Source organism: Rosa chinensis, chromosome 6, assembly GCF_002994745.2.
Source record: "Rosa chinensis cultivar Old Blush chromosome 6, RchiOBHm-V2, whole genome shotgun sequence".
Taxonomy (NCBI): domain Eukaryota; kingdom Viridiplantae; phylum Streptophyta; class Magnoliopsida; order Rosales; family Rosaceae; genus Rosa; species Rosa chinensis.
Genome location: NC_037093.1, coordinates 17,045,783 through 17,062,822, shown reverse-complemented (window position 1 = coordinate 17,062,822; position 17,040 = coordinate 17,045,783). Strand labels below are relative to the sequence as shown.

The 17,040-nt window shown below is 37.8% G+C and overlaps 2 protein-coding genes across 3 annotated transcripts; both read right to left on the bottom strand.

The window, feature by feature from the left end:
* Positions 1 to 310: 310 nt before the first annotated feature.
* Positions 311 to 2,127, bottom strand: LOC112174126 (very-long-chain enoyl-CoA reductase). The gene is made up of 2 exons (XM_024311841.2): positions 1,627 to 2,127; positions 311 to 948 (listed from the first exon to the last, which is right to left on the bottom strand). The coding sequence occupies exons 1-2, from the start codon at positions 1,972 to 1,974 to the stop codon at positions 439 to 441; spliced, it is 858 nt and encodes a 285-aa protein (XP_024167609.1). The 5' UTR covers positions 1,975 to 2,127; the 3' UTR covers positions 311 to 438.
* On the bottom strand, positions 319 to 11,863 carry LOC112174127 (very-long-chain enoyl-CoA reductase). Of its 2 annotated transcripts, XM_024311842.2 has the most exons (3): positions 11,389 to 11,863; positions 9,959 to 10,517; positions 319 to 389 (listed from the first exon to the last, which is right to left on the bottom strand). In XM_024311842.2, exons 1-2 carry the CDS (start codon positions 11,734 to 11,736, stop codon positions 10,008 to 10,010), a joined length of 858 nt encoding a protein of 285 aa, XP_024167610.1. In that variant the 5' UTR covers positions 11,737 to 11,863; the 3' UTR covers positions 319 to 389; positions 9,959 to 10,007. The 2 variants fall into 2 exon arrangements, with proteins under 2 accessions (XP_024167610.1, XP_024167611.1); XM_024311843.2 differs by lacking the exon at positions 319 to 389 and having other exon boundaries at positions 9,880 to 10,517.
* Between the last annotated feature and the right edge of the window lie 5,177 nt (positions 11,864 to 17,040).

Below are 17,040 nucleotides of genomic sequence, written 5' to 3'. Positions count from 1 at the left end.
CATCTTTAGTAATGGTAGCCATTTTTAGCCAAATTTTAACTAAAGTAGCTAAAAAGTCAAATTTTAGCCAAATATGGATCATTTTCAAGTTGTACATACATTTTCCAAATACATGCACCAAAACAAAACTTCTTAGAAGGGGAACATAAATGGTTCAAACGTACTTGAAGGCAAAATGCTATATTGCATAGGTAATTTGTGTCAGAGAAGTTAACGTTATATGTATTTTCATTCCTAATTGCAATATGAACAGGGCAGAGATGTCAGCAAAATCGGAACATAGATAATTCATCCATGTAAAAGCAAATAGTTGAGTTACTGAAGTCACGTTTGTAGAGAGCTTCATTGATATAAATGTGCAATACTTGGTAAACAGGATTAATTCTGAAATCTCTAACATGATACTTGATTTATAGTCTGATACAAACATGCATACATCTAATAAAGATATGGAATGAGAGCCTTGACATTGTGGGGAAAATGTTTAAACTTAGAAAGATACCATCTCCTAGTAGCATAGCTCCTACCAGTTAAATAGAATGCTGATCCGGCCATGAAGGCGAATGCATACAAAGTCTGAGAAATAAAAGAGAACCCTACAAATCCTATGATTTCAAAGAGATAGTGAGGGCATACCACTAGCTCAAACATTCCACCCCTTGGAATCTTATAATCCTTATCGTCATTGCTGTTTGAGTTTGACGGAGACGAAGAGGATGATGATCTTATTCGGGAGAGTAGGTAGTGATGGTAGAAATTGCCAGATATCCCAAGTAGAAACAACAGAATTCCAGTGTACTTCAAATCAATTTGTGGCTCTGGTAGCCCTTGGATTATAGTAAGGTGCTGAGCGTAAATCGCAGTCACAGTAAACATGAAGTAACTGAGAGAGATAGGAATCGCAGAATCGAGCGCCATCCCTCCACTGTACTTGTGAACAAATTGAACCTACAAATGAAACAAGATGAAAAAAATTAAGCTTTAACAACAATAGCGAATGGCAGCAGGGGACGTAGTTTCCACCAACGACAGGGTAGGCCAGGAGATAAATGTCTGCCTTCAATTGAGACCTAGTACGAATCTGTTGTCATGATAGATAAAATAAGCCTAAACCTCAAGATTTTGCCAGTTGCAGCTTCTAAATCTAGCATATGTGTAAATGACTAATACCCTATATGTAATGGGATGGCTTTGTTGATGTTGGGTTAACAGCTGGAGATTGATAAAGTAATCTACGAGCACGACCAAAATCATTTGACAATAGTTAGAGAGGCCCAAATCCTCATAAATTCCATTGCATGGTCCCTCCTTTCCAATAGTTAAAGAATATAGTCTCTCACACAGTGTACGAGACTTAGATCTGATGGCTAAGTTGGGACAATATTTGATATCGGTATCAAATCAACAAATAATGAAACATACTAGTCGGTTTCTTACATACAAGATCTTACACAGTCAATAGTTAAATTCCCCAATTCAAGCAAATGTACATTCCGAACTCGCTAGCAGCAGACTAGCTAGGCTTCTGTTAGACGTTAAATCAAACACACGGCGTGCATTTACATACATATGTAGATTTAGTTTATAAGGAAATTAACTGAGATGTAAAATTCGACGTAATCGTACCTCCAAAAGTCGTTTGAGGAAATGAATGGTGAGAGCTGAAGAGAGCAATAGATATCTGATAGCATCGTTGTGGGGAAAGAACACCAAGGATGTGAGACCAGCAAGAAATGCGGGAGTATAAGCAATTTGCATGCCTGTTCTACCAGATAAGTAAATTTGCTTTGATTTTTGAGAATCGGATTGATTGCTAGTATTCTTCCGGAACTTGGAATACTGGAGGTGTTTTCCTCTGACCTCCGAGAACCCGGCATTAGCTAACCCTGCGAAGCTGATCACTGACATGGCGGTGACGAACACAGAAGCTGGTGGTGGAAAAACAAATATGATTGGCCACGCCATGCTCACCATGAACGATATGATTCCCTAGCCTCGATCAGATTCTTCTTCTTTCTCGATTGAAAGAACTAAATGTTGAGATCTCAAACTCTGAGTGTGGAAATCATTAAATAGGAGGTATGAATGATTGGTAATTGATTAAGACGAAGACTCTTATCTACCAGTTTATTTGGGATATTTTTTTTTTCCTGTGGACCAGTTTAATTATTTGGATTGGTCTTAGTTTCTTTGGATTAAGAGCTTTTTCTACTACCAGTTTTTAGGTAATGAATCAAACTTGGTCATTATTAAATGGTTGGCTAATAAACGACGCTACCGGGGTCATGCATCTGTGGTATAGAGGTAGACATCTCCTTTTTTTTTTTTTCTTTTTTTTTTCTTTTTTAGCTATTTGTTTTTATTTTGGTGAACTATATACTTTAATTTTATTTTATTCAGAGTAACCTATAAACTTTACTCTGGTGTTCACTTGGTGAGTAACTAACGATGAAAACTATGCTCAATCGCAGTTGAATGTAAATTTAACAGTAGAAAATAAAACAACCCAACTTAAATATAGCAAATTACTGTCAGATACACATTTTGAAAAGTATGGCCCATGCACAGGCCATGTTTTGCTGAGATCATGGACCCTAGTTATTATAGGGCCAGAAGAGTCAATTGACCCTTCTCATTTTTTTAAAGAGAAAATTTTTCAAATAGTACCTGAATTAAGGTCCACTCTTAACTTTAGTACCCGACTATGCAAAACTATTACTTTGGTACCTCAAGTTTGAAGCCACCCAAGAATGGTACACGCCGTCCATGACGGTGTAAACTAGCTGACCACGTGGCATATTTTGAGGGGCAATTCGGTCCAACTCTTTTTTTTGTTTTTAACTTAATTAAAAAAAAATTATAAGACCAATTTTTTTTACACCAACTACACCGTTCCATTACAGAGAGAGAGAGAGAGAGAGAGAGAGAGCAAATGAGAATGGCTACCACATCCGTATCTCTATCCCCATAACTTTTCCCCCAATTCTCAAACCAAACCATTGCCAATTTCTCAGAACCTAAAAACCAAATTCTTTGCGTTTGCCCTCACAAACCAATTTTTCTACCAAAAAGACCTTAACTTTCAACAACCCACATGCGAATATCAACCAAAGAAGCACCCTAATTTGGAGAACCTATGCAACCTTAGTTGAATCTGTAGCTTCAGAAGCAAAACCAATCGAGACTGCACAGGAGATAGTGGCCACCACTAGTGATGATGGAATTACTTGCAGAAGAGCATCTTTCTTCCACAACAGAATCGAACAATGGAGTTATAGGGTGGGGCAGTTATCTCACAAGCTCCGACGACTACCTCCTCAAGTAGGGTTTCGGCGTGGCGGTACCGCCTACCGTTGATTAGGATTTTGATCTTGGTAAGGTAGGTGGAGTGGTCGGGATCCGATTGGGCTTTCAGGGCCTTGTCGACATCGGGTGGACCGAATCTGGGTTTGAGTTTCTAGACCCATGTTTCGAATTACTTCTCCAATGGGGTTCGGGTTTTGAATGAGTTCGGAGGGTTTTGGGTGGAAGGGAGGAGGAGGAGGAGGAGGATATGAGGCGATGACAGAGTGACGGGAGGGTGAACGAAAATCAGGGGTCAGGGATTACGTGGCGGGAGGAGAGAGTTGGGTGTTGAAAAGAGAGGATATTGGGGCATCTGACAGTAGCGGTGAGAACGCGATGCAACATCGCCGGCATTGTCTAAGAGGGAGAGGTGAACAATGAGGGAGAGAGAGAGATCAAGTTGCTATGTATAAGAAATGTATATTTATGTGTGTGTGTGTGTGTGTGTGTATATATATATATATATATATATAGAGAGAGAGAGAGAGAGAGAGAGAGAGAGAGAGAGAGAGAGAGGGAAAAATATATATATAAAAAAAAGGTCTGGGTTAAGATGGAGTGACCCAATTACCCCTCATGGTTTGTCACGTGGCTCGAGACTTAACGCCGTCATGAACGACGTGTACCATTTTTGGGTCGGGCTTCAAACTTAGGGTACCAAAGTGATAGTTTTGCGTAGTCGGGTACTGAAGTTAAGAGTGGGCCTAAGTTCGAGTACTGTTTGAAAAATGTTCTCTTTTTTAAAATGAATATGATTGGGTGAAATAATTAGACTTCTGTAAATAGGAATGAGATATTGACCCTTCTACTTTTATCTTGACGTATCTCACCTTTCTTTTATATAACTGAATCTTCAATGATTGATCAATTATGGTAATCCCAAAATATGAGTTATATAAATATAGTAAATCCTTTACGGTAGAAATCAAAAGATGAAAAAAATCATGATCTTATTTTTTTGTCCCGTTATTCCTCTCTTCTTAGATGTTTCTTTTTCTTTTGCTTTATTTATTGAGTTTTTCTCGTTTGCAAGGTGGTTGACAACTCATTCAATTTTACTGACTCTTATTTTATTTTGAATCTACTCATGTAGTTAAGATTATAGTTAAGATTATACTTTAATTCTAGACCATTAGATCATATAACAACTAATGGTTGAGATTAAATTTTTTTTTTTTTTTTTATAAAAAAAATGCTCTAAAATACAAAAGTAGATGATTATACTTTTTTCCTTTTTTCTCAATCATTCATTTACTGCAGGAAAAACACAATTTGGAATACCTAATCAAATGAGATTATCTATTTAGTTACTTTCTTCTCTCTCTTTTTTAATCGAAGTAGGTCAGCCAGTTTTATAATATTCAACAAGCAGTACCAGAAACAACATGTGATGACCTAGATTTTCGTTATTTAATTTTAGTAACTAATAATGGACCAGTTGTACAAATTATTGTTATTGTGTTTTATTCGTATGTCGTATGTGAAGTGGAATAATTTCGGATAATTATTTATTCGAAAGTGTGGATTTAGGGGGGGTTCAAGGTTGACTTTTTATATGTTGATATTATCCAAAAACTTTCTTCACGAAAGCACGAAAGTTGTAGAGCGCGTCGATACGAGTTCGTGGATATGTGGAACGTGAAAATCGGAATTCGTATGTGGAAGTTATGGCCTTCGGAAAAAGTTTCTATTTTGGTATAAATAAGAATTTTCCGAAAATATGTTCATAATTTCCAATTTCCATTTCTGGAAGTTTTCTTCTCTCTAGACCACACCTTCAGAATTTAAGAAACCCGGCTGACCCTGACCCTGACCCTGACCCGGCTTTTTCAGCGAACTCCGACGACCTCTTTCGGTGAAACAAAGCCAGACCAAATCGCCTAGCCTCCACCGTGCGCTCCTCCCGGTGGCGTCCTCTATCGACGATTCTCACCGTGTGCGGCGCTGGGTAGTGGTAGCTTTTGGTTGTAGTCAGACCCGACCGGAATTCCTAGCTCCGGCGACTGCACGGCTTCAAGCTTCCTGTTTTGAGTTCGTAGGAGCCTCCCTGATCGATCTGTGGTATTTGTTTGGATCGATTCACGGGGAAATTTGTTCAGCTCGGATTGAACAGTGATTCACGATTTGCGAGGTAGTTTTCGACCATTTTCACTTCAATTCTGACTTCATGCTAGTTATGGAAGTTTATAAGCATGCTGAGAAGAAGATCTTTGATGTTGGGAGTTTTGTGAAATATTGAGTTTTGGTCGGGGGCGGTGCGCTACCGCCTGTGGCGGCGTTCTGGCGGCGTTTCGGTCATGTAAGGGACTGTTTCTGGTATTATATATAATATATCGAAACTCGTCGATACGAGCGTTTCGATATATAATATGCAATTTTTGGAGTTCGTATGAATTTGTTATGATTTTTACGGTTTTGGACCGTTCGATTTATTCGATCCGTGAGGATTCGAGCGTCCGATTGACTTGTGGTTCGGTCATATCGATTGTGGAAGTATTCCAGAGACTTTGGGAAGTCTCGGATGTGGTTTCGCCTCAATTGGCGTTACTTTGAGATTGTGGTTCTATTTGGGGATTCGAACTTTAATTATTGGATTCGTGGACTGAATCAAGGCTGTATTTTCCTTAGGTGCTTGACAGAGTGCGTTCTGTAAGTAGTCTAGTGGTGTGAAGACACAGCAGGAATTTCGAGGTGAGTAATCTCACAAGGTTCATTTACGAACGGAATTACCTTTATCGTTTTGAGAGTTATTCATTTAACTGCAAACTATAGTTGGTATTAATAGGCATTCCTAAGCGGATGACTATGTGTATATGTATGTATATATATATATATATATATATATATATATATATATTTACGTGAAATATATATGTGTTGGTGGATTTTGTTGATTTATGAAAACAATATGCATGAATGGTGTTTTTTTATTGTTTTGGGTATGGCTTTTCGGAAAACAAATGATTGTGGAAATGTTAATTTCTATTGTTTTGAATAGCATTGAGATTTGTGTAACATTTGAGTCCTGTGCGGCTCCTTTAATGTTTTATTCCGAGGTATTGAGAAGTCCGAGGAATTAAGGTCAGATTGTGACCTTAGGCAGTATATCAAGTAATCATGTCTTTGGCCGGACGAGTGGTTACGATTTCAGTTAGAGCTATAGTCTGTCTGCCAGTGTAATTCATGGGGTAACGGTGCGAGGTTATATTTAACTCATGAGTTTGTGTTTTAAGGAAACAAGGTGTGAGTTGCTTTCCTTATTTCGTGGATTGAAAGAAAACAAGGCGTGAGTTGCTTTCTTTAGTTTGTGTTAAGGAATCAAGGAGTGAGTTGTTTTCCTTAGTTTTGGTGTGAGTTGATTTGTGGTGGTTTTGAGTTACTCATACGAGCTTTCACAAGCTTACCAGGTTTGTTGTGTGGCAACCCGGTGCACTATTCAATGGTGTAGAGGTTAATCCTGCAGTTCAGGATAATCATGGCTGAAGCTGAGGTAGTGTCTTTGCAGATTTACGGTAGGAAGCCATTTTTGTGACGTTACCTTTGATAAAGACTTCCGTTGTATAGTAAGCTCTGAGAAGCATTTACGTTTTATTTTGTGTTGACAAATTAATTCGTAAGCTTATGTAATATATGACTCTGTGGAGCTGGTCAATATTGACATAGTAGGTTTAGGCATCAGTATATACTTGGTTTAAGGGAAAAAGTTTTTCAGGTATTTGGTATTGATGGCTAAACGATCATGCATGTATAATTATGGGATTGTATATCGATTTTTATTTGTGCTAAAAATCAGGGGCGTGACATGACACACCCCTGAGGGGCTGACCAAAAGAGCCGTCCTTAGGACATACAAAGTACCTATTCTAGCTAGAGAACATAGAACCTCACACTCCCGGGTACGTACACCCACCTTTTAAGGAAATTCACGCACCTTATTTCTAACAAAACCTAGAAAACTCATAAGCACTTTAAATAAATATAACAACCGAGCATCTAGATTTTGCGACCCAAAGGAAATTTAAATATTACTAGTAGATGAGGTCGCAAATTCCTCATCTACCATAATAAAAGAAAAAACAAAAATGAAAAAAGCATCCCGAACCCTAGCAAAGATTGAAGCCAAAGCCTATGAAAGGGCTCAAACCCAACCAGATCTTCTAAGGACACCCCAAGCTGTGGCTTTTCCCATCACCACGCCGCCGTCCTCGTTGAATCCCTGTAGCGACGCATCCCAACCTGCCTCACGAATCGAGATCCCAAATCCAACCCCGATCTCAAGAGGCCCAATTAGGTCTTCACTTCTACCACCAGTACTCCAGAGCAGAGCACAAGCATGATCCCGAATCAGGCATCCAGATCCGATCCCGCGCGATCCCAATCTGGATTCCGACCCTAGTATACCAACCGGCACGAACTGAAGTCGACAGCCGGAGCCGATCCCAATGCGATTCTCAAAAGATGATCCCAATCCCAAGCCCGGCACTAGGAATAAGGACTTCATTGTAGTAGTCTTTCGACCCAAAACCGAGTCAAGAACACAATGAACTACCCCCCACCCCAATAACCAGGGTAGACGGCGCCTGAACCGACACCGGAAGCAAAGCTCCCCATCCAGAGATCAGAGCACCACCGAAGAAGAGAACCCAGCAGCCCCAACAATTCAAGGAGACACGTTGACGGAAAACACCGCCGCCATGATCCTCAGGCCAACCAGAAAAGATAAAGGAGAAGAACCCTGCTCTCCTAGCCGTAGTAGCATCACCAAAAGCCATGATGAAGAATTTTATCGAAGATGAAAGTCGTCGAGCAAACCCTAGTAGAGCTAGGTCAGAAAAAAATACTAGAAAGTAGTTACTTTCTTCTCTAAGCTCATTAATTTTAAGGTATCAATTGGAAAACTATTTAGAATTTTTCATGTAACATAGAGTAAATTTTGTTTAGAGGTTGAGAAAAAAAAAATTCTTCGTTTGTTGATGGTTGAGTTGCATATCAATCAAAATAAAAAATAAAAAAATTTCAATTTTATTTTCTCAAATAATTATTTTTCCTGCAACAAATGATTTTAATAAGAGAAAGAAGAAAGTAATCTGAGGAAATGGATCCTGTAATTATTGAGCATTTTTTAAGTTGTCTGTAATAAGTGAATTTGAAGGAAAATAGGAAGGAAATTAATGGCTGGTAATTTATTAGATATATAATAGAATATTATTATTTAAAAAAATAAATAACATATTTTGTTTAATCTGAACCATTAGTTGTTATATGATCTAATGGTTTAGAATTAGAGTATAATCTTAACTGTAATTTAAGTAGTCACGGACTCACGGATCCCCCCTATATAGTATATATTAACTTATATAATATAGTAAATCTATCAGATCATCCATCAAATCATCAGCCAAGAAATTAACTGATCGAATTTTTTCCGTAGGTGTTTTCCACTTTGAAAGAATTGGGATCCCAATTTTCCGTTCTCCGAGGAATGTGTGTGGGACGTTTCCGAAGCAAATTAGTTAAGAAATGCACAGTGTTGAATCGAGACATATTTCTGGCTCCTACAGTTAACATGTTTACTCTTAGAATGGCAACTTCTTTTTAACTTTCTTTGCAAGTAGGTTGTCTAGCTTTGGTTTCATTGAGTGTTATTTGTCATGAGGAGCACATATAGATGCATGTTCCGGTGCCTACCTCAGAAAACAGAAACATCATTGCAATCCATAATTAATCAGAAGCATAAGTACATTTTGAGACATTTCCGCACGTGTTTCTCGTCTTGGTTTCTCTTTATAAATTTTCTTGATCTAGCCAAGAGTACTTTCAAGTTTCAACTTTCTTTGCTTATAGGTTGTCTTACTTTTAAGGGTACTCGGCTTGAGGAGCACACATGTACATGTTACAATACCTTGCTTTTGAAACCTGAAAACATGCATCTAGCAGAGATGTCCTGCAAGGTTGATTAGGTAGCTTGCTAGGGTTAGCTATATCCCCATCATTGCCAGCTTCGGATAGTATTCACTAGACTCTTCCTCTGTTTCATTGATGTGTCTGAAATAAGAATCTGTCATTAATTTAACCATATATATATGACGGCGCTGCCCATCAATCATTCGGTTTATCCATCCTCGCCATAGTAATCAGCAAGTAAAACTAGAATTTCCTGGGTTGGCTGTTTCAAAATCCACTATTGCTCAACACTTGGATTGGAATCAGAAAACTATAGCGTAAACTTCTGATCATGCATGACACAGATGTATTGTTGCAGGAAGCTTGAATAAGTAGTATAGTATCATTACTATGTAGGGCTCTTGCTATGTGTGCTGGAAATTTGTGATGACCTTTTTATTCTTTTGTGGCTTATGTTACCATCACAAAAACTTGTGGTGCTGCGATTAATCAGTATATATGATATGCAAATATATAAGTATTGACCCTTAGTAGAACATCTTTCTGAAAAAATACTGACCCTTAGTAGCTTTGTCAATATCCATGTATCTGATCGTAACTATGTTGCGATAGAACATGAAGTACAAATTCTGAACTAAAAGAAACATTCTCAAGAATAACAATCACAAACTAGTCACACATGTTGCACCAAACATAGAGGATTTCTGAAATCTCTAACATGATACTTGATTTATAGTCTGATACAAACATGCATACATCTAATAAAGATATGGAATGAGAGCCTTGACATTTGGGGGAAAATGTTTAAACTTAGAAAGATACCATCTCCTAGTAGCATAGCTCCTACCACTCAAATAGAATGCTGTTCCGGCCATGAAGGCGAATGCATACAAGGTCTGAGAAATAAAAGAGAACCCCACAAATCCTATGATTTCAAAGAGATAGTGAGGGCATACCACTAGCTCAAACATTCCACCCCTTGGAATCTTATAATCCTTATCGTCATTGCTTTTTGAGTTTGACGGAGACGAAGAGGATGATGATCTCAATCGGGAAAGAAGGTAGTGATGGTAGAAATTGCCAGATATCCCAATTAGAAACAATAGAATTCCAGTATTCTTCAAATCAATTGGTGGCTCCGGTAGCCCTTGGGTCATAGTAAGGTGTTGAGCGTAAATCGCAGTCACAGTAGACATGAAGTAACTGAGAGAGATAGGAATCACAGTATCAAGCGTCCCCCCTCCACTGTACTTGTGGACAAATTGAACCTACAAATTAAACAAGATGAAAAAAAAAAATTAAGCTTTAACAGCAATAGTGAATGGCAGCAGGGGACATAGTTTCCACCAACGACAGGGTGGGCCAGGAGATAAATGTCCACCTTCAATTGAGACCTAGTATGTATCTGTTGCCATGATAGATAGAATAAGCCTAAACCTCAAGATTTTGCCAGTTGCAGCTTGTAAATCTAGCATGTGTAAATGACCAATATAATGGGATGGCTTTGTTGATGTTGGGTTATCAGCTAGAGATTGATTAAATAATCTAAGAGCACAACCAAAATTATTTGACAATAGTTAGAGAAGCCCAAATCCCTATAAATTCTATTGCAAGATCCTTCCTTTCCAAATGTGAGCCTTCATATTGTTAACAGAGATTGACATCAGTACTGGTGATGGTTCAATTAGTTTTAGTTTTACGTATGGGGTAACAACAGCATTAAGCCTGTGTCTTTCTTATGTTTGCATTTATATATGTGCTTGGGATTTAACAACTATTATGTGTATGTAATGTTAAAGAATATAGTCTCTAACATAGTACACGAGATTTTGAACTGATAGCTAAGTATGTACGTGGTTAAGTTGGGACAATATTTGATATTGATATCAAATCAACAAAACATACTGGTCGGTTTCTTCCGCACAAGATCTTACGCAATCAATAGTTAAATTCCCCAATTAAAGTAAATGTACATTCCGAACTCTCTGGTAGCAGATTAGGCTTTTGTTAGACATTAAATCAAACACATGGCGTGCGCATCTATGTACATATGTAGATGTAGCTTCTTCAATCAATTTGTATTTCAACAATTAGTTTATAAGGAAATTAACTGGGATGTAAAATTCGACGTAATCGTACCTCCAAAAGTCGTTTGAGGAAATGAATGGTGAGAGCTAAAGAAAGCAAAAGATATCTGATATCATCGTTGTGGGGAAAGAACACCAAGGATGTGAGACCAGCAAGAAATGCGGGAGTATAAGCAATTTGCATGCCTGTTCTACCAGATATGTAAATTTGCTTTGATTTTTGAGAATCGGATTGATTGCTATTATTCTTCCGGAACTTGGAATACTGGAGGTGTTTTCCTCTGACCTCCGAGAACCCGGTATTAGCTAACCCTGCGAAGCTGATCACTGACATGGCTGTGACGAACACAGAAGCTGGTGGTGGAAAAACAAATATGATTGGCCACGCCATGCTCACCATCAATTCTTCTTCCTTGATTGAAGAACTGAAAGTTGAGATCTCAAACTCTCAGTGGACAAAATATCAAATAGGAGATATCAAAGATGGGTAATGTATTGGGATTAAGACTTTTTCTACCAGTTTATGGGATTAGACCTTTTTATAGTACTCTTTTGGGTCAGAAATTAAATACGGTCATTATTAGATGCTTGGCTAATAAACGAAGCCACCGAGCCACCGAGGTCATGCATATGTGGCATAAATGTAGACACTTCTCTTATCTATTTTTTTTTTCTTTTAGCTATTTGTTTTTATTTTGGTGACTTATATACTTTAATTTTATTTTATTCAAAGTGATCTATAAACCTTACTCTAGTGTCATTTGGTGAGTAACTTACCATAAAAATTATGCTCAAATGTCGTTGGATGTAAACCTAATAGTAGAAAATAATACAACTTAACTTAAATATAGCGTATTACCATCAGATACACCTTTTGAAAAGTATGGCTCCATGCGCGAGCCATGTTTTGCTGAGATCATACTATAGGGCCAGAAGGGTCAATGCTTCTCATTTTTAAAAAATTAATATAAACGGTTGAAATATTTGAACTTCTGTAAATATATAGAAATTGATATTGACCCTTCTGCTTTGATCTTGACGTATCTCACCTTCCTTTTTATATAACTAACTCTCCAATAATTGATTATTATGATCCCAGAATATGAGGTATGTAAATATAGTAAATCCTACAGTAGAAATCAAAAGATGAAAAGAATCATGATCTTTTTTTTTTTGGTACCCTTATTCCTCTCATCTCAACTGTTTCATTATCTTATGCTTTATTTATTGAGTTTTTCTCGTTTTCTAAGGTGATCGATATCTCATTCAATTTTACTCACTTTTTTTATTTTTACTTATATATACCAAGTTAATAATGTAGTTTTAAATCTATCAAACCATCCATCAGATCATCAACCAAATTAACTGGTCGAATTTTTTCCTAGGTGTTTTCCACTTTGAAGAATTGCGATCCCAATTTTCCGTTCTCCGACTAATGTGTGTGGGACTTTTCCGAAGCAAATTAGTAAAGAAATGCAAAATGTTGAATCGAGACATATTTCTAGAATTCTAGCTCCTGCTGTCAACATGTTTACTATTAGAATCACAACTTCTCTTCAAGTAGGTTGCCTAGTTTTGGTTTCGTTAAGTAGTACTTGTCATGAGGAGCACATGTAGATACAACTTCCAATGCCTACTTCAGAAAACAGAAACATCATTCCAGTCCAGAATTAATCAGAAACATAAGTACCTTTCGAGTCATTTCCGCACGTATTTCTTGTCTTGATTCTCTTTAAAAAATTTCATGATCTAGCCAAGACTTGCAACTTTCAACTTTCTTTGCTTATAGCTAGGTTGTTTTGTTTTTAAGGGTACCCGGCTTGAAGAGCACACATGTACATGTTACAATACCTAGCTTTCGAAACCTAAAAGCATCTAGTGGAGACGTCCTGCAATGTTGATTAGGTAGCTTGCTAGGGTGAGCTGTAACCTGTTGGTAAATTATAATTCCAACATTTTAAACGTCATGGGTTCGATTCTTATTGACATATGTAAGGGTGGGGTGGGTTAAGGGTTAAAAAAAAAAAAGGGTTAGCTACATCATGATCGCTAGCTCTGGACAGTATTCACTAGACTCTTCTTCTGTTTCATTGATGTGTCTGAAATAAGAATCTGTCATTAATTTAACCATATATAACGGTGATGCTTATCAATCATTCAGTTTATCCATCCTTGTCATTGTAATCACCAAGTAAAACTAAATTTTTTCAGGTTGGCTATTTTAAAATCCACTACTGCCCAACACTTGGATTGAAATCAGAAAACTATGGCATAAGCTTCTAATTGCATGACACAGGTGTATTGTTGCAGGAAGCTTGAATAAGTACTCTAGTATGTAGGGTTCTTGCTATCTGTGCCGGAAATTAGTGATGACCTTTATTTCTTCTGTGGCTTATGTTACCATCACAAAAATTAGTGGCACTGCGATTAATCTGTGTATATGATATGCTAATATATAAGTATTGACCCACAGTAGAACATCTTTATGAAAATATATTGATCCTCAATAGCTTACTGATTAAAACTGATCCTCAGTATCTTTACTCATTATCCATGTATATGATCCTAATTATGTCATGACAGAACATGAAGGACAAATTTTAAACTAAAATAAACATTCGCAAGAATAACAATCACAAACTAGTAACACATGCTGCACCAAACATAGACGGCTAACAGGGAACACAAGCCCACTACTCAAAAGTCAATTCTTTACTAAAGAACAGAACTATAAGGGAATCATATAATACATCTCACATTTTCAAAGCAATGAAATATATATATATATATATATATGCTAGAAATCAACAGCTTTAATAAAATTTTGAAGCTATTGAAACACACCTCAATAGGGTACTGACCCTCAGTAGGATTAGTAAGCCATTAGTAAGCCGATTTTTTTCCGGAAGCAGATGTACTACAATTTATAAATTCTTCTATAACTCAACATACAGATATAGTTCATAAGAATGTAAAAGATCACAAACAAGAGAGCATAATAAAATTAAGAAATTCTGAAGCTACAAACGAAAATCAATAGAGGAAGCTTAGAATTGAACCGATTTGCAGAGGGATTCGAGCTATATCACTGTAATTTTGGTTTTCATTATATCAGTGGAACTAAGGCTAACTCAGATCCACCAAAATATGAATAGATCCATAGGCCATTTATTTTAAGAACTCTCAAGCCATTTGAACCAATGGCAAAAGCTTTGTTTCGCATTTCAATCCTATTGTTTCTAGTGGACTTCTCTAGATATGTCACACAGAATGGTATACCATGGCCGGGTACCGATATAACTTCCGAGTCCCTGTTTAGACAGAATACACAACGTTAGAGGAATAAACCGTACCGGACGGTTTATGCCTCTCCATTGCCTGAGTAAGGATCTATATATATTTTGATAGAGTAATAGTAAGGGTAAGAAGTTATTACCCCCCCCCCCCTATCGGTGGTTGTGTTGATCTCTTATACTTGAACATAGGAAAGAAGTTTCCCATTTCTTCGATGTGGGACGCAGCTTATCCCTTTGTATCTATATTAGCTTCTGGTATGTAATTAGATGGTCTGTGCTGGCCAGGTCTGAGGCCCTTGACGCCCGAGGTGTTGCCCCTGATGAGCACCTTCATGGTGGGTTGTGAACCCGGCCCATGGTATGGCACATGGGTGCTCCTATGGGCCTCACCTAATTGTGCCAAAACCTTGTGGTGATAAAATATCTATTAGTATGTACAAGTCCCCCAAGTTTCCCTTCAAGATGTTTCTTGAGTAGGGACTTGATAAATTTAGGCACAAGGTTTGGCACTGTTGTGCCAGTAGGGAGTTCTCCAAGTCCGCGTTCAAGAAATTTCTTGATCGGGTTGGCTCTGTAGGTAGCTAATCTACAGTGCACCCGGCGTAACCAATGTGATTAAATGAGGATTGGGCCCCATGTACCTGAAGGGGTTTGAATGAGGGATGGGGCCTTTTATACCCAATGAGGCTGAATAAGGAATCGGCCTCTTGTACTCGGTGGGGCTGAATGAGGAATGGGCCTTATGTACCCGATGGGGTTGAGTGAGGATGGAGCCTCATGTACCCAATAGGGCTGAATGAGGAATGGGCCTCATGTACCCAGTGGGGTTGAATGAGGAATGGGCCTCATGTACCTGGTGGGGTTGAGAGAGGATAGAGCCTCATGTACCCAATGGGGCTGAATGAGGAATGGGCCTCATGTACCTGGTGGGGCTGAAGTCTTTGGTACCTGATTTGATGCTTTTATGTAACTTACGCGCAATAAGGTCACCGTCATCAAAAAAGTGAGAAATATTTGAACCTGAAATTATCGTACCACGGGGATTGAAAAGCTAACTCCAATCCTTGGTTATGCCGATTACTAAGTCACCAACAATTTAACAAACAAAACCTAAAAATAGCACCAAGCTATTTACATGCCCTGCTCGGAAAAACCAAGCCTAAAATGGGTCAAAAGAACCACAAATATATGCGGAACCTCACAACCAAGTGGTATGGACAATGAAAGTGGTTTGCAAAATTTTATTTTTTAATTGCGAAAAATAAAATTGACAATTGAAAATTAATATTGTAACTAAAGATAAAGATAATAGAAACTTATCAAGAAATGGAAATTAGGCCACTAGGGTATCCTCCTAGCCAAATTTAATGCACAAATATATTCTGACAATGGTTATTCAATTCATAATGGCATCAAGAACCGTACCAAGGCTTTTCAAGGCTCATGGGTCATTAGATTCCTTAAAGGGTATTCATACTCCGGATCAAGGGTCGTAGAAACTCAATTGGGACAATCTAGAGCCTTGTTAGGGCCTCTAGTTGCACCAAAAGGCGAAGAGTCCTAGAATCAAGGTTCTCTAGCTAGCCAATACGACAATCGAAATTGGTATTGTAACTAACCATGTTCTAAACAAGTGTCCTAGCTATAAATTAGAGAAGTGATTAGGTCCCCTAATTTGTTCTAGACATGCTTATCTACACATTCAAGAGTTAATCAAGCTCCTAAGCATGCATCTAAGCCAAATATTATAGAATAGAACATATGCCAAACACGAAATTGAAAACCATTAAATCAAAACATATTTATTACATTAAATCCATGCTAGGGCTCAAACCCTAGTTTCCTAAATAAACTACTCACAACCCATCAATAAATCAACAAAAATATACAACAATTAAAGAGGTAAAGGTGAAGAGGAGTGAGAAGCAACAAGAACAAGTCACAAATTGCTATGGAGCAAGTATGACAAGCCTTGATTTATGATTTCCCACTTTTACCCAATCTCAAATATTGATGCTCCTTAAAATCTCTTGAGAAATTGATGAGAATTTGATGTGGAGTAGTGAAGATTAAAAGAAAATATATAGTGGGTATGGTGGTGTGGTGTTTTGGAGAAGAAGAGAGGATGTAAAGGGAGTGTGCCGCTACTGTGCTGATGAAGGAGAGGATATATATATGCGATTAAATGTAGGGTTCTCGGGTGGTGTATGGCTAGAGGGGAGAGATAAAATGACACGTGGCAGCTCGTGATAGGAACAAAGGAAAAAGAAAGAAAATAAAAAGAAAAGGGAAGAAAGGATGAAGAGTGCATGTGGGGAGGGGAAAGGGGAAAAAAATATGCTGATGTCATGACGTCAGCAAAGGTTTTTTTTTTTTTTCCTTTTCTTGTCTTGTCTTCTCTTTTCTTC